The 17,964-nt window shown below is 49.1% G+C and overlaps 1 protein-coding gene across 1 annotated transcript in view; it reads left to right on the plus strand.

Moving 5' to 3' along the window:
* Nucleotides 1–2,588: 2,588 nt before the first annotated feature.
* The window catches only part of Trio (trio Rho guanine nucleotide exchange factor), a 302,890-nt gene continuing 287,514 nt past the window's right edge, over nt 2,589–17,964 (plus strand). The window contains 1 exon segment of the mRNA XM_052159365.1: nt 2,589–3,058. Within this exon segment, the coding sequence (XP_052015325.1) occupies nt 2,902–3,058 (157 nt within the window). The 5' untranslated portion in view covers nt 2,589–2,901.

Below are 17,964 nucleotides of genomic sequence, written 5' to 3' on the forward strand. Positions count from 1 at the left end.
TTCGGGCTTTGGGGTTATTGACTAATACCCCAACATGTTATTCAGATTTACTCAGTTTAAATCTCAGGAATTTTTTGAAACCCATGAAGAACACTACACTGAACCAAATGTGGTGGCCAACAACTGATTTGTTTGTATGTACACATCTGGTTAAAAAAGTACTTGGGAGGCCGACGTAAGAGAACGGAGAGTTCAAGGCCAGCTTGGGCCACTGATGGAAAACTTGTCACAGAACAAAAAATGACATTAGCAAACCACTGCACTGCACTGAGTTCTAATACCATTGGGATTCTCACAGCTGTCTATGAGTATTCATTTGCTTTTTCTTATTTTTTGGTGACCTTGAAAGTTTGGGAGAGTGCTGGTGATGTATTTTATAGGAAGTGCTTCATTCATAGGATGTTGTTAAATCCATTTGGAGCTAGGCGTTTTGGAGGGGAGCACAGCCATCGTTCCCTAGCACACACTGTCAAGGTGACTTACTGATTCTTATGTTCATCTTGATCAATGGGCTGGGGCAGGGTGATGGTCTGTTTCTCTGTTAGAAGTTGTTTACCAGTTTTGTTCTCTTTGGAAAATAGTGTGCGGCCTGTATTTTGGGAGAGGGGAGTTCTGCTCTGTCTCACTCAGGACAACCTCCACATAAATTATTTGTAATTCTTCTGCGCTTGTCTCTTCTACCCCCTTTCGTTTATTCATTTACGTCAGCATGGACTCAAAAATATTTATCTTTTGCTTATACTCAAACAGTGCTATATTTTCTTTCTGAAGTTGTTCTTGCTTTGGCCATGAGCTCTTTCCACCGTTTCCATTGTGTCCTCGATGATCTTTATCTGTGCTGGGTTTTTGTTTTTGTTTTTTTTTTTTGTTGTTGTTGTTTTTTTTTTTTTCTTGGAAAGCCATTTCCTCACCATCTGGCACAACAGGGTGCTTATGTTAAATATTTCCTGACCTACTACCAGAATCACCCATTTTCCCAAAGAGACTGGAGGATCTTTGGGTATTGCTAGCCAACTGTCTTAACTAACCAAAGAATTTCAGATTCAGTGAGAGACTCTGTTCCAAAAACTAAGGTGAGAAGTGAGTGACTGAGTTACTACCTCTTGTATTTATATGAACAGACACACAACACAAATGCTAATAGGCCACGCGTACACAGACACACACACACAGACACACACACAGACACACACACACACACAAGAGAGAGAGAGAGAGAGAGAGAGAGAGACAGACAGACAGACAGACAGACAGAGACAGATCAAAGCACTAGGTGTGTGGGTTGGAGAGAGAGAGAGAGAGACAGACAGACAGACAGACAGACAGACAGAGACAGATCAAAGCACTAGGTGTGTGGGTTGGAGAGAGAGAGAGAGAGAGAGAGAGAGAGACAGAGAGAGAGAGACAGAGACAGATCAAAGCACTAGGTGTGTGGGTTGTTACGAAAATGTTTCCGGAACCAATTAATTGACAGAGCAAGAAGATACAGGCCTGGGTACTATCATGCTATCATAAATATATACACACAGCTGAAGGTCATTACACATCTATAGCAAGATGAACACAAATTCCTAAGGATGTCTTCAACCTTCATCCTGACCAAAACTAAGCCCTGTAGTCTACTTCCCTTGCTTGTCTGAGACTCCCCAAGGAAAACGACCTGGTGGCCACATACATAATCATAGATCTCCCCTTAAACATAGGTGGTGGTGTAGTTTGATGGAATTTGTTGATTCGTTTTCTCTGGCATCTGATCTTCAGTTATCCGGCGCCCATTCCTTCACTGCCTAATCTTTCAGCCGTGACACAAAGCAGAATTTTATATTCCTCACATCTGATTTAACGTACATTTTCTTTAAAAGTCCCTTTCGTTTGGTCTCCTCTGCCTCCATCATCTTTCCAATACAACTGGGTAGCTTGAGAACCCAGCACACATGGGAGATGGGGATTCCCCGCAAGCGTCCCCTCCCTCGCGCCTGCTTTTTTCATACAAGGAGACGGTAGACTAGAGCAGGGACCTTTCATTGCCTCCCTGCTCATTCAACAATTATTGCGCCCCTTCTACATTCCAGTACCAGCGCTGCGCCTGCGAGAGCCACACCAGCTCTGTGCCCTGGTCACTCGGCCCCGCGGGTGACATAAATAATAATGAAAAAAACGCTCCAGCGCTAGGACCGCTTGCAGTGCAGGCGCGAGAGTCCTGGCAGGGGGCGCAGTGCCCGCCCTGGAAGGCCGTTGTGGGTCGGTCACTCTTGTTCCTGCTCCTCCCAGGTTTGGAGCAGCCCCGGAGGAGGAGACCTGGCCAGCTCCACGTTCTCGCAGCCACTCCATTCCGCCCTCCGGGCTCCCAGGCGCGGCCCCGCCTCTCCAGGGTCCCACCCACAAAAGGCCCCGCCCACCAGCCGAGCCCACGCTCCGGCCCCTAACGAAGCTCTCCGGAAATTCCCGAAGCCCCTCTTTTTCCTTCCTCTCCTTTCCCTGCTCTCCCTTTCCTTTCACCCGGGCTCCCTCGGCCGTGATTTCTCCCTCCCCCTTCTTCCTTCCCCATCGGAAAGCAAGATGGAGGCTCGCTGCCGCCGCCGGCGTTCGTGATCGCGGAGCTTCGCAGCCCCGGCCCCCGCCCTCGCGTGTCCACGCCGCTGCCCGTGCCCCGGCCGGCCACACCGAGGCCGTGGCTCCGCGCGCCCGCCCCGCGCCAGGCTCGCGGCTCCCGGGCGGTGTCCTCGTCTATGTGGGCGCGCTCCTCGGGCCGAGCCGCCGCCGCCCGCCGCCCCGGGGCTGTGCGTCCGCGCGCCGGGCGCGGGCAGCTGGGTGCTCGGCGCCGCCAGGCCAGGCGCGGGCGGCTTGGTGCGCGGAGCTAGGGGCGCGGGCCCCGAGGCGGGCTCGTCCGCCGCCGAAGCCATGAGCGGCAGCAGCGGCGGTGCCACCGCCCCGGCCGCGTCCTCCGGCCCCGCGGCGGCGGCCAGCGCGGCGGGCTCCGGTTGCGGGGGCGGCGCCGGCGAGGGCACCGAGGAGGCCGCCAAGGACCTGGCCGACATCGCGGCCTTCTTCCGATCCGGTGAGTACCGCGGTCGCCCCGCGCGCTCGGCCGGCCCGGCGCGCCCCGAGCTCCGGCCCGGTAGAGCCCTGCGCGCTCTCGTCCCTGTCGCCGCATCGGGGCTCTGCGATCCACGCCGGCGTGTCAGGTTACCCACGTCGCCCGTGTGCTGCGGCTTGTCCCGGGCGCCTTCACTTGCTTTCCCGGCACTCGCCCCTTGTGCCAGGCTAAACACCCCTCGGCCTCCCGCTGCAGCGGCCACGGCCCCGCGGGTAGGGGCGCCGGCTCTTTGTCTCTTGCTGGAGGGCCGAGGAGGCGGCGGCGGGGACGGCGTGGGCGGAGGCCGGTGTCCCGGAGGACGAGCTCACCGGGACCGGGGACAGCAGCTCTGCCCTGTGATAGCTTTTGGGCCGCTGGTAGCTGGACCCCCGACCCCATTATCAGCGAGTGTCCTGGCTCAGGGATCTAGCCTGTCATCCAGACTTTGGCGTTCGGTTCTGTGAAACGGGGCAGCCATCGCACCTCAGCCCAGGGACCGGGGACCGTGGCCCAGCTGAGGCGGCGGTCGGGTCGAGCCATTGTCTCTGGGGGAGGCCCGGGGAGGACATCTGGGACCGTGGTGGCCCTGGGGAGAGGCGTGGAACCAGGGCTGACGGGCACTGCGTGGGTGGCGTGGACCTGGAGGCAGTGATGGGCGGTTCGGGGTCTGCTCTGGCGAGCCGGAGGTGGCTGAGGAGGAGGCTAGCCCGGAGCCGGGCGGGCGGGAGGGGCGCTGGTGTGCGGCGCAGGGGGCGTGACAGGGCGTCCCGGGGACCCCGGTAACGGCGCCTCCTCCAAGCCCGGCCCGGCCCAGATCCTGCGCGAGCCCGGCTCGCGGCCGCGCGTCCCTGCGTGCAGTCCGGTTCGCTTGCGCGTCCGGGAGGCGGCGGAGGGCAGCGGCGGCGGCCGGGGACCTGCAGCTTGGAGAGCAGTCCCTGGCCGGCCAGGCTAGGGAGTGAGGATGCAGACTCCGCGCTGGAGAGCTGGAGAGGGCGGCCCAGGTCAGGCTCCGGAGGGGCGGGCGGGCCAGGGCGGGCGCAGGGAGGCTGTTCGTCCGCCTCCGGGAAGATGACTGGGAGAGCCTCGGGGTCTGGTGAGCGGCCTGCACTGCACCGGGGTGAGCGCAGGAGGCTGACAGCTCAGGTCCTCGGTGGCCTCTTTCAAAGTCAGGTCCCAAACTGGAAGAGATCAGGACCGCAGTCCGGGTCGTTAGGAGCTAGCAATTGAAGCGACCAGCCTTGGGCGAGGCAGATAACTTCTGGGCCCTTAGACACCAGGTTTAGTTCTGTCTTCTTGATCTTTGTCTGGCAGAGTTATTTTTGATTCGTCTTAACCGATTGGTTATGACTAGAAGTGACACCTTCCGTCTCGACGGTGTCAACTTGGGTTTAATGTGCTCCTTCCAGTTCTTCATCTCCCGTGAGGGCCTTGCAGAAAGCCGAGGTTTAGAAAGACATCAACTCCTTCAAATGAAAGCTTTAACAGTTTTTAAAAAATGTATTATTTGTTTTTTGGTGTGTGACTGGCTGGGTAGAGCAGAACTGAGCCACGCTTACTCCATGGCCAAAATCCACCTTTCTTTTTTCCGTCACCTGTCACAGAATAAATGGTTTTGTACAGAATTCATCTTCTCAGTGTTAAAGAAAAAAGTCCTTGTGTCCTAGAGATGATCTTTTCCCCCCCATTATGGCTTAGGAATAACTTGTTTCCAAGATGCCCCAAAGACATGCTGGTCTCGATTTTCTCTCCACTCCATTTTCTGCTCTTACCGGTCCTTAGTCCTGGGTTGTTCGTTCCCTTTAGAGTTTCTATTCAGGTAAAGCCACTTACTGCTTTATTTCCTCTATTCCATCTCCAAAGTGACTTGATGAACTTCTCTTTTCGTTAACTGATGGTCGATCAGGAGACAGCACAGATTTTCAGTTGGCCTTAGCTGTCCCATCCCCCTTTAGAAGTTCCTTCTCCACTTCTGGGCAGCTCTGAATCCCTGCCCCAGATCTCAGTGGTTGGCATGTAGGCCAATGGTGTCTAGCAGAGCATACAAAGGGGCTGGTCAGTTGGAAGCGTAGGCATCATGGTTTTAAGGGCGGCCTTGGTTGGAGACTTCATGGAAAGAGAGCAGTTCAGGTAGGAGACCTGGAAAGATCTGACTGACTGTGAATAATGAGGAGAACGGGTTGTCAGATCCATCTCCTCTGTCTTTAAGATGTGCAGACAGGGAAAATACGTCCCTGTTGACTGGGAGGCATGACACATTTCTCCAGGGTCTCTGAGCCTGGCCCTCAGAGCACTTACTTTGCTTATCTTGACCTTCTCAGCCTCGTAGCTGGAGTTACTTGCCCCCTTCTTTTGATTATTCCTTTCTTGCTTCTTTTTTAAGCTTTATTTTTGTAGCCACAGACTGAAAACTGGTAGCCGTGGCTGGATGAAGGGGAAAAGGTATCAACTCAACAGAACTTTTTAACAGAGCAGCTCAAAAATAGAACCGGCTACTATGTCACTCCCCCCCCAACCCCCTCTTCTAGCATTCAAAGGTGGGTGCTGTGGAGTGGATGTCTACCCTGGAGCGTGGAGGAGATAGCCCTTGAGGAATGCTCCTTCTCTACTTTAGTCCCTTAAGTACTATGGGTGCCTACACATTGTCTTCCAGCTTTCTTTGAATCCAGGGCATCTCTTCTCTTTCATCCAACCATGAGGACCAGTTTTGTTTTGGCAATCCTGATCAACCATTCTTAGGCTTGGTCTATAGTGGCAGGCCGATTGGTACTGAAATGGGTTGAGTAGGCAGCCAGCAGGTTTTTGGGTTTTGTTGTTGTTGTTTTGGGGTTTTGTTGTTGTTGTTTGGTTGGTTTTGTTTTTTTTGGGTTTTGTTTGTTTTTGTTTTGTTTTGTTTTTGTCGGTGGAATTTGAACTTCATCTTTCTTTGTTCAGAATGGAACACTGAAAAAAAAATAAGGAAAATTTCAAAACCAAATCAAACCAAAGAATTGCTGCAGACAGGAGCTGGACCCGCTTTTTCTTTACAGATGAGGAGTCACACTTACAGGGAGCTTGTGTGACATTCTCCCAGAGTGCAACTGGGGAGAGGTGGGATCCGGGCTGAGAAGCCTGCTGGGACTCCCGGTGCTCCTTCCCGGATGCCTCTCCTGGCCAGGGCGTTGCTTACATTCGTTCTCACCGCCCCTGGGACCAATCACTTTTATTGCCAATCTATTTTGGGTCCCTGTCCTTGTGGCAATAAATCATTCTTTCAGAGCTCCGTATTTAACCTTGCAAGACTGTGTGCATGGAGGGGGGGGTGGGCTCTTACATAAATGCATTATTTTTAACCTGCCTGGCATGCTTTGGTTGGCCTTAAATGAATGTGTGTGTGGAGAACAAAGGTTTGTGGTTCTTCTGAAGCCACCACGCTGGGACAACGTGAGTGTGTCACCTTATGTGTCACCTTGTGAGCGGGCAGCATGTGTGCTTTTTACGTGTACATATGATGGTTTTCATACGGAGTGTGAGGAAGCTTTTCTTTACACTTATTCTCTTAGTACCAGTTAAGTGGTGGGCTCCAGGCTTGGCGCTCTGAAGCTTGGAAGCTGTGATCATTCAAGCATTAAACAGCAATTTGTGTTCTGAAGTAGGTCCCTGGTTCCCTTGGTATTTTGAAAAGGAAAGCTTGAGAAAAAAAAAAGTTCTGTGCTAGTGTGTGTTGGTCGCTCCTTTTTAGGTGGTGTGGCTAGCTAAGCGGTTTCAGAGAAAAGTAAGGAATCTTTAAAAAAAAAATGACATGAGAACAGTAAAACCGCGACCGACAGCAGCTTTCCATTGAGACACTGCAAACTCACTTACTGAGGTGGGATATTACTAGATTTCCTCCCCACCCCCCATTTGCAATTTAATTGTCTAAGATTCAAGAGAACATTTAGCTGACTCTCTTTTAACTCTTTGAACTTTTCCCCGAGATTTTAAAATGACGTCTGTGGTGATGTTCAAAGTGAAAGGCGTAATTTATTAATTGTGATGTTTAAAGGTATGACTAACAAAATACAGCGAAGGTGGTCGTAAGAAGACTGTTTAAACGTTCTGATGGATTTGGGAAATGGAAAGCAAGAGGTGGTGTTTGAAGTTACCGACCTAAATGGGCCATAGCTAATACAGCTTATTTTGTTTACTTTATTCTTGCACCGAAGAAAATAAAATTTTAATCTCATATCCTTGGCAGAGTTCCAGGGGAAAGTCAAATTCTTAATCAATAGTCACACTTACCTAGAAAAATCACTTATGTTGATAGGAGTGAGCTGTGTTATACTATAAAAAGCAGTAACGGTGACCTCCCCATCCTTCATCAGTTCTACAGTGGAGTGGTCTGTGTTACCTTGAGTGCATTATCTTGACAGGATGGTGGGCAGACAGGTCCTGTGTAGACAGTGAAGAAAGAAAGCATTGTGTGGCAGTCCCCTGCATTCCTGTGGAAGGTCTTTCCTGCTCAGACGTCCTTTCCCCTCATTCCCACTTCTCTTGTCCTTTGGGTGAGCTGGCAGGTGACAAGCCATCTATCTGCCTGGAGGACAGGTGTGCTTTGTGTCTTCACTTTATTTAGTCGCAAGGCTGCAGCAGCCAGGAGAGGCCCACAGCTGGAGCAAGACCTCCCAGAGTGCTCTCCTTTCTTTTTGGAGTTCTCAGAGGAGGAGCTGTTCACCAGAGCAGTAGCACAGGAACGACCATGGGGAGCCTTTCTGTGACCACTGCAGAGCTGGCTGCTTAATCACATTTTGGCATAGTCCCTGCCTGTGTCTCTGAATTGATAAATAAAGCATCCTAAGGCTATGGGGGAAGGCCCTACAGTACAGACCTTGGTGTGTGGCTGTCATCTCTGCTTTCTGTCCCTGAGTTTTCCTGATCTCTGGTGCTAGATTCTCCTTCCTTTAAAGTAACCTTGTCTTCACTAACCCTCCACCAAACAAACCCCTCTTTACTTCAGCCCCCTGCCAGCTTAAAGAGACCAGTATCTCTAATAGACTGTCCCAAGGTTGCAATGCTACCAGGACTCACAGGCAGACCTTCTTGTTTATGGGAAATCTCCCTCTTAACATTTACGGCTAGTCTGTAAATGTTCATTTTGAATTCTTAGTCAATAGTAGACATGTTAAATTTCCTTCATAATTGTGTTTTGACTTTAATTTCCCCCTTTCTAGTCCCTGTCCATATAAGGAAGGCCCTTAAGATCCAAATAAGGAGCTGCCTGCTTTCTTGAGAAAGTTTATATATGTGTCACAGGGTAAGGAGCTGGTGAGAGATGTTCACTTGGGGGGCAGTGAGCAGAGCTGCAGGAAGAAGGTGGCCTCTGGAATTGTCTCTCTTCTGAGACTTTGCCCCTTGTGAAGTGTTTAGTCTGATGGCCACATGTGCCACGGGGGCCAAAAAAATTTTGTTGACTTTTAGTTTACTAGCTACATGTCTGTGATTCTCTTGGGAGGGGATTGCAAAGTCACCTATAGACAAGTGTGATGTATTAAATATATCACCCAATTTGGGTTTTTTTCTCAGAAAAGACAAGATCCTTCCTGGGTTCCCATGAGAAGTGTGGCTTGGGGAAGCCATCTGGTGTGTAGAAAGTGAGGTCGGTGGCTTAAACCACGACTCACTGGTACTGCAATACTGACAGCTCCAATTGCTGCTGCTCGGAGTTTTCCCACTCTTGTGGGAGTTCTCCCACTTGCTGCAGTGCCTCGGTACTCCTGGCATTGAAGAGCCTTTGTAGGGATTTGGAGATGGGCTGTTCCTGTCTTCCTGTCTGTAGACTGTCCTCTTTGCAGTGACCTGTCTCACACTCTGATGAGGACTAGGGAAAGATGGACAGTGGAAATCCACAAGAATTTTAGCAAACTGGAGCTCTTCTTGGTAATTCTGGTTTGGGAGATACAGGATTATATAGATAGTCACTGTTCATGAAGAGAGGGAACCCCCAGGTGAGTCCCCCACCCCTGTGTGTGTGTGTGTGTGTGTGTGTGAGAGAGAGAGAGAGAGAGAGAGAGAGAGACAGACAGACAGACACAGAGAGACACAGAGAGAGACGCAGTAACAGAGAAAGTGACCCCCCCAAACATACCTATTTTTCTGAATACAACAGGGGAGCCCTTACCACCAGTCCTGCCCTCCAGGAAAAGCTGACTGTTAGTTCTCTCACTCACTGGCCACTTGATGCTGCGATTTTCCAGGTCCTGTGTAAGATGTCTCATGTACTCTTTCTCTTTTGAACTCAGATCTCCTTTTCAGCATGTAGTGTGGTTCTGGGTTACAGAGGGCTCTGTCAGCTTCTTCTGCCCCAGTTCTCTCTCATAAAAACACCTATTCCCTTTATTTTCCCAACCTCTGTTGGGAGAGTAAAGGGGCCTCACTGTATACAGCATCCCACAGTCAGGACTGTCATTTAAAATGTAAGACATAGATTCTTGGGTGTTGATGATCAAAGCTATAATTCAACAGTATGGTATCAAGTAAAAGTTGAAAGGTTCTAGAATAGAGCAAGCGTTTCCATAGGTTGGTTTGGACTCTGTAATTCAGTTGCTGTGTCTCTTTCTTCCTAATTATATCACGTGCTACTTTTACACAAATAACACAAGTAGCCCCACATTAGGAGTGAGGGCCATCTTGGTTTACCTGACTGGCATCTGTTGCAGACCAAGGGAAGTCTTGATTGAAGTATTGCTACCATGTCTTTGGCTGTCTGGACTGGGTGTAAGTGCTGGGAAATGTCTGTGGCTATAAATGCAGTGTTGGCAGGATAGGCAGGGCAGGGCTCAGGAGAGCTAGCCAGGGAGGGGATTCCTTATGCTTACCATGTAATACATTGTAACAAGTTCTAGGGCTTCCTTCATAACTTAGGGAAAGAACGGGAGGCCCGGGAGGGCAGGGGGCCCAGGAGCAGCTTTTCAAGTGGTGGCCATGGGCGTCCTGGCTTGCCTGTGTTTCCGTTTTGTTCTCTCTGCTCCTTCTTTTGCTGTTTTTCATGCTGTGTAAAAGCAGACAGTGTTGAGAGATAGTGGTAGGGGGAGGCCATTTGTTCCTTCTCTTCAGTAAGACAAGTCTTAGGCACTTGTTTTGGGGGTCTTTTCTATGTTTGAGATGTGATCTCACCAGCCTTACTTCATCTGGTCTTCTCAGAGTTGATAGTGTAATTCCTAATTTTGACTATTAAAAGAACAGAATTGGGTGGGTGTTTAGTCTGAAATTGGCTGTTACTTTTGAACCATAATTACATTAAGTCTTTTATTTCAAAGTAACCAAGGGTATAATACAAAGGGCAGGTCAGCATGAGCTTATTTGAATTGTAGCTTCACTGTTAGTTTTGCCTCATCAGGGTATTTAGTCTGCTGTGTCTTCATTGTTAAATGCATGTGAAGATACATTTACTTGGAAGGGGAAGAAACTCATTTGAGTAGTCAGAACTCATACTCTGCAGAGAAGAAGGCTTTCTCTAGTTTCCTAGCTGTTACCATTTCCCTGTTTGTTTTGTCTGACTCTGTGGATTTGGATACATCATTTCCCTTTTGATTCTGAACCATTTGAGAGCAAATGGTAGAAGCATGCTGTCCATTGCAGGAGTTCTCACCCTGTGGGTCGTGACCCCTTTTGGGCATGGGGGTGGTATATCAGATATCCTGCATGCCAGATATTGACATTATGATCCGTAACAGTAGCAAAACTATAGTTCTGAAGTAGCAACAAATAGTTTTATGGTTGGGGTCACCACAACATGAGGAGCTGTATTAAAGGGTCACAGCATTAGGAAGCTTAAGAACCACTGCTCTGAATGGTTCCATATGTGTTTCTAAGAGCAAGAAAATGTCCTGACATAATGATGAATATCAGGAAATTATTGATGCTTTCTTTTGAAGACAGAATATCATTAAGTAACCTGGGTAGGCCCTGAATTTGTGATCTTCTTGCTTTGGCCTCCCTATATGCTGGGCATATAGGCCTGTAACACCATACTTTGTGAGTACAATACTATCATATAAATCTCCAATTTAATATAATTTAGTCTGTTGACAGAAAATACTTTTAACAATTAAGAAAATTATAACCCTTGATCATTTTAGGATCACATATTGCATTTAGTTTTTCTAGCTGTTTGGATGCTTTAAATAAGAACAACTCCTTAGTTTGTCTTCTGTTACCTTGATGTTATTGAGTATTTGTACTGGTGACCATCTGCCAGTTTGAGATGTATGATTTCTCATTAGATTCATGCTACCGAGTTTTTGTCAGGAGAGGTTCCTGTAACAACAGAGCCAGGAGCAATTCCTCTGCATCCAGCTGCCCCGCTACCATCCAGCTGCCCCACTGCCATCCAGCTGCCCCGCTATCATCCAGCTGCCCCACTGCCATCCAGCTGCCCCACTGCCATCCAGCTGCCCTACTGCAATCCAGCTGCCTACTGCCATCCAGCTGCTCCACTGCATCCAGCTTCCCCACTGCAGTCCAGCTGCCCACTACCATCCAGCTCCTCCACTGCATCCAGCTACTCCACTGCCATCCAGCTCCTCTACTGCCATCAAGCTACTCCACTGCCATCTAGCTACTCCACTGCCATCCAGCTGCTCTGCTGCCATCCAGCTGCTCTGCTGCCATCCAGCTGCCCCAGTGCAGTAGTGTCACTTTTCATCACACGGTCCAGGTGGTGATTCCAGGTCTCTTTCCCCTCGTCATTACTTAGCATTTCATGGGGAGATAATGTGAGGCTGTGCACAACCGTCTCTTTCCCTTTTTCTATTGGTAGTTGTGGTGTCTCCTGTAGATCATTGTCTGAATTACTTATTACTTTGCCAGATAGTGGCTTTCCTATCTGTATCCTCCTCCTTGGTTTTTCCAGCCCAGGCAGGGAGCCGTTTTCCCACTGCACATCCGACGTGTGTGATGAGCACGGCCTCCTGCACGGCGGGTGTCCTGTGGGTTCTGTTAGTTACAGCCTCGCTGCCATTATCTTGTTCCTCAAATTGTCCACAGCTTCGGGGTGGCTCCTTTCTCTTTGGTGACCTGTCTCCGTCATTTTATTTGATTGCTAGCACTTGCTCGCTTTGTGGTACAATAAATAGTTCAAGGATCATCTTATTTTTCCCTCGCCCCAGCCCAGGGATCAGCCATTACTGATTCATTTTAGCGGAATGGGCGATAAGTGCGCTCATTGCCTGCAGAACCTCTCGGTGGACTGAGCTCGTGATTGTGTGTATAAATACTGCATAACCAAACACACACTTAACGTAATTACACAGTCGCATTCCTCCTCCGCGCTATTTCTTCACCTAACTGAAAGAAAAACCGATTGTTGTCCTCAGTCCTCCAGCTCACAGGGTGCTTCTTGCTAGTTCCTGTGTGTGACTCTTTGATAGTGAAGAGTCTGGCTTCCCTTACCTCACACGCAGGAGGCAGTTTCAGAATGCTTGCCTCTATCAAAGCGACAGACAGATGCCCATCTTAAAGTTCAAAGTGTTGGTCCCAGTTCTGGTCAGCTGTTATCCCACAAGAGCCTGCGTTGGTAGACATCGTAACAGATAAGCCATTCAGCCCCAGCGGCTGCCGGACTGCACCTGCAGCTTGCTTTTCCATGATGCTGTAGCACAGGGTTTGAAATAAGGCGTCTCCAGGAGGGAAAGAGATCAGTTTCAAATGGATGTGGTTTATCAACATGATGAAAGTTTATCATCTTCATCACACTGTGTGTCAGTTGCCAGAGAGAAGAACTAAGAAGGAAGGTGGTACATCAGTCAGGGTACCTGACGGGGTGTCAGTCAGGACGCCTGATGGGGTGTCAGTCAGGACGCCTGGCTGGGGTGTCTGTCAGGACGCCTGGCTGGGGTGTCTGTCAGGATACCTGGCTGGGGTGTCTGTCAGGATACGTGGCTGGGGTGTCTGTCAGGACGCCTGATTGGGGTGTCAAAGTCAGGATGCCTGACCGGGGTCTCAGTCAGGACGCTTGACTGGGGTGTCTGTCAGGACACCTGACTGGGGTGTCTGTCAGGATACCTGGCGAGGTGTCAGTGACAAGGTGCAGTGGGAATGGCTGTGAGCTGGATGACGCTGGATTGGGCTCATCTGGTCTCAGGACCCCAGTGCATTTGAAGGTGTTGCTTGCTGCCTTCCCTTGACTTTCCCCAGTGAATGCAGAGATACTCCTGGCTCAGCGTGGGGCTTCTAGGAAAGATGTGAGTGTATGTGCATGCTTGTGCTTGCGTGCACTCAGTTCTACACCTCATGAAACAGCGGGTGAGATCTTTATCTTTGTGGTACTGGCAGAGTATTTGCTCTTCTGGTGTTGCCTGTTTATTTGTTTAAGCATTAAGTCATAATATGGAATTTTGGTTCCTGATTTGGGGAGATAACTCTTAATTCTATATATTTCATTCTGCACTTTCCACAAATGTTCTTGTTAAATTATATTCTGGGAATTCTGACTGCTGGACCTCGTGAAGTCCTTCATGTGGCTAAAATATTTTGTCACAAAGCATGGTGGTTTCTTGGCCATCTTGAGGTTACCCTGAGAGAGATATTTTTGGCATTTAGTAAAGTTGGAGAGAAGGGCATGCCCGCGGCAGGAAAGCAGCACTTTCCTGGCAGCCATGTCCAGGAATGGGAGAAATCACTATTTGGTAGGTGATTATGGGGCAGATCTGACCTTTGGTTGCAGTGTTGTAGCATATTTAGAATTTTGTTTTGTTTTGTTTTTGAGACAGGGTTTCTGTGTGTAGCCCTGTTTATCCTGGAACTCACTCTTTAGATAAAGTTGGCCTCCAACTCAGAGATCCATCTGCCTCTGCCTTTCAAGTGTTGGGATTAAAGGTGTGTGATGCATCCAAAATGCCTGGCTCATAGTTAGATTTCTGTAGACCATCTTGGATTAACTTTTTAGCAAGTTCCAAATGAAACAAATTGAATTTCCTTCCTACTGATGGTCTCAGACCCAGTGAGTTGTTCTTTGGATAGGGAAGGGTCTCACTTATTATGGTGAAACTGGCCATAGATGGCTTCCATGCATTTGACAGAAGCAGCTTTCTGTTGTATTCCTTCCTGCATCCTATCCCAGTCAGCACTTTCCCCTAGTGTGGCTTGTGCACTGCACAGTGGCGTTCCCTTTGCTCACTAGTGAGGACCAAGATATGGAGTGTTTGGTTAGATTCTAAAACAGAAGCAGTCGCTTTGTAGGACGACATGTGTGTGCACACACACTTAGTGGCAAGACCTTTCCTTGTTCTTGCTGTGGACTTCAGTTGACACTACTGTGCAGTGTTTTTAACTTCACTTGAAAGCAAGCACACATCTCAGAAGGCAGACAAGGTTTTGTGAGGCCTTGAAACTGCTTTTGGGCATAGTTCCTGAGAGAAGTGAACCTTTAAGACTTGGCAGCACTCTGAAATTCTCTGTTCTGGTGTATCCATCAGATGTACATAGAGCAGGTGGTAGGGCATTCCCAGTGCAGAGCCTCTTAGTGCCTCCTGTTGGGTGGTGACTTTCTTGGGACGTGTGCTCTGTCATCTTTGTGTCATAGTTCCAAACGCCTAGCTTAGCATCAGTTAGCACTTGAAGTGGTTTTCATCTTCAAAGGACTTTATGGGCATTATTTAATATACATGACACTGTAATGAATGAACTGTTTATCCCCTGAGTAGCGTCAGCATGCCGGGTGCCATACAGCTGGAGAAGACAAAAATAATGTTCTGTCCAGCGGGAGTTTATAATCCAAAGAGACAAGATGATTCGGCAGGTTCTCTTTTGGCCTCCTTTTAAAATGTGCTGGGGAATAATGTAAAAATTAAAATTAAAGAGATGATCGGCGGGCACAGGCTATGTAATTGAAATTGCCCTCAAGGTGAAAATGAATTTTGGGATGCTCTTGAAAAGACATAGCGCATTAGGTCTCCTTTCTCACACATTCATTGGTAGACGTGGTGTCTTCCTCAGCTCTAGGCGAGGGAAGCACTGTAGACCAGGCCTAATTGGTCTCGGCTCTTGCCCTGTTGATCCCAAATGCCTGCTTCAGAATGCCGCTTCACAGTGGAGATCCTATGTAAGGGCTGATGGGCTTCTGAGCTGCTGACCTGCTCTGGGGAAACTTGAACTTGTGGCCCTGCCAGCACATCCTGCCCTGTGTTCAGTACTTCTCCCCGGTGTTTGCTGGTCCTCCTCTGTGGTTTGCTTTCCTCATTTGAACTCCATACCTTGCCTCTGGGAAGCTGGGCTTGCCACTCCTGGGCTTGCTTCCTGTGGCCCACTGGTCTCAGCAGGGCATCTGTGTACAGCTAACTTTCCCTCTTGCTCCTCTGGGTCGTAATTACTCCTTCCCTGGTGAGTGTGAGCTGCTGGGACCTCGGATCTCACCGTGGCTCCCAGGAGAAGCACGGTGAGCAACTGTTGCTGACTTAGGCCTGCACGCCCTCAATCCAGACCAGCACAGTCACCTGGGCTTTAAGACAAGGATGTCTTCGTCTGATTACAGAGTTCTAGGATGATGCCCAGGAATCCATATTTTAAAAAAGCCTTGAGGAAATCCAGATGCACATGTAGACAGGTCCTCTAAGGCGTAGCTTAGGTAGTTATGGGTTCTGGGGTTCTATCCATCCAGTTACGTTATGCTAAAGAAACGCCTGAGGCCAATGCTTATCAGGAAAGTGTGTCTATTTACCTCACAGTTTCGGAGGCTGGAAGTTCAGGCTCTGGAGAGGGCTCCTGTCTGTCCCCCATCTTGGCGGGTGGTAGGTATATGATGAGGAGAGTACCTGCTGACAGTGGAAACCTCACTGGATGACCGGAAGACAGAGGGAGTCAAGGTTCAAGCTCGTTCTAGACCACTCCTCTTCCACAAAAACTAACTCAGGGTCTCAGGAGAACTACTGGAATCCCTTCTGAGGGTAGAGCCTCTAGTGAACTGGGGGCTTCTCACTGGGCCTCACCTCCTAAGGATCTGTCATTTCCCAATGTGACCACACTGAGGACCAAGACACTAGCCGGTATATATCCATCAGAGACAGCACATATCCATACTGTAGCGGGACTGCAGCCAGTATTGAGTGAGGTGTGGTAAGTGCAGGTTGTGGAGTCCTTCCGTTAGTGTACCTGGGGAGAATGGAGAGCATGAGTTCAGCCATCTGTGAGGGAGGAGACACAGCTGGGCCCCCCAGCCGTGAAGTGACAGTGTTGCCTTTGAGATGGTGCACTGTACCGAAGGAGATGGAGTGATGGTCACACCGTAGATCAGAGCAGAAGGCTTGCCGTCTACATTCCCCCAGCCCATATTCTTTATACCGGTACTCAGACTTCTGCCAGTTCTTCTCTTTGTTCTTTTGCTGCAGAGCTGACAGAGTTCACCCTAAGATCAGAAATGGGTAGCATATGCCATAGCCCCAGTTACACGTGGTGGTAATGGAGGGAGGGTGAGTATTTGAGGCATCTGGGAATGGCCTCTTTAATTCTGCCCTTAGAACGCATACATAATTTGTAATTTTTTCAGTTTCCATTTTGTAAGTTCTATACCGTCTCTTAGTATTATTTTTGTGAGGCTGAAGAATTAAACCCAGGATTTTGTATAAGGATCCCGAACCTCTGAGCTACATCTTGGATGCTAGTCAGGGAGAATTTTATCTCCTGGTGTGACAGAAACTGAAATTTGGTGTAAGAGGTTTGTTGGTAAAAGAATAGCATAGGACCGTTTTAGGTTTAGGCAGTGCACTCACTTCCATAGTATTTTCATACAGCTGAGTAAAGGGTATTTTTTGACGAGGTGGTCTCTGAGGTTTTTGACCTTTTCTGTTCTATCCTCACCCATAGAAGATTGTACCTCTCTTTAAGAGCAATGGTCTTTGTGAGGGAGCCTTACTAAGAGCTGGCAGCTAACAGGCACTCTGTGCAGCCTCTTGCTTCTCGTTTTCACCATGACTACAGAGACCATCGGAGGGGTGCTGAAAACACGCCACACTAAGGAAATGATAACTATATTAATGTGACTTAAGAAAGCATTATGTTTGGAGCCCTGGCCGTTGTTGATACAGTTGTAGGTTCTTATGTACCGAAAGCATTCAGAATCTTCGCAGCTTCCCTCATCCGTTTTCTTGAGTTTTACTCTGTCACACCCACAGTGATCACAGAAGGACCGGACAAGGACCTTTGCCATTCCCAGCCTTCCTGCATTGCCTGTGTATGCCTGTTGGCTCTCATTGATGGCTCCTCTGCCCACAGGAGGTCCCGCTGCTTATATGTTGGCTTCCCATCTTCTCAGCAGAGACCCACAGGCCAGTTAACTTGCCTCCGTTGGGTCTAGTAATTCTCTTCATTGATTCGTTCAAGTGACGTTATGTCTTTTGACACTTTCATGTCAATGATAAATTGTTTTAAAGCATTATCACATGTCTCTGGGTGACTGGGTGTATAGCTCAGTCCTGAACTAGCCTATAGCATGTAGCATGTAGGAAGTCCTAGGTTTGAAAGCTACCGCCACATAAAACCAGGGTTTGAGACTAGCCTGGGCTAAATGAAACGACAGAAACCACCGCTGTGGCCACCATCTCCACCACCTCCACCATCAAACTCATCTGGGAGCCAGTCTTAACGAGGGAACTATGGGAACAAGTAACAGTTTCCGGGGGAACGGCCAGACTGTGTGGCAAGGTCAGCTCACTGCCTGAGAGCTTTACTGCTGCAGAAGCATTTAGTGCCAGTCAGAATGAGGTAGAAGGCAGTTGCCCAGATGTTTAGATGCCTCAGTTGAGAGGTGTTTCTGGTTGTAAAGTTTGTGGCTTTGTTGTGTCTAGCTTTTTCCAAGAGTACTTCGGGAACAGTCAAACCGGCCTCTCAGCCAACAAGGTCACCGTTCGTTACCTTTGCTCGCCCTCTAGGCTGGCTGGCGT

Source organism: Apodemus sylvaticus, chromosome 16 (assembly GCF_947179515.1).
Source record: "Apodemus sylvaticus chromosome 16, mApoSyl1.1, whole genome shotgun sequence".
NCBI classification, from domain to species: domain Eukaryota; kingdom Metazoa; phylum Chordata; class Mammalia; order Rodentia; family Muridae; genus Apodemus; species Apodemus sylvaticus.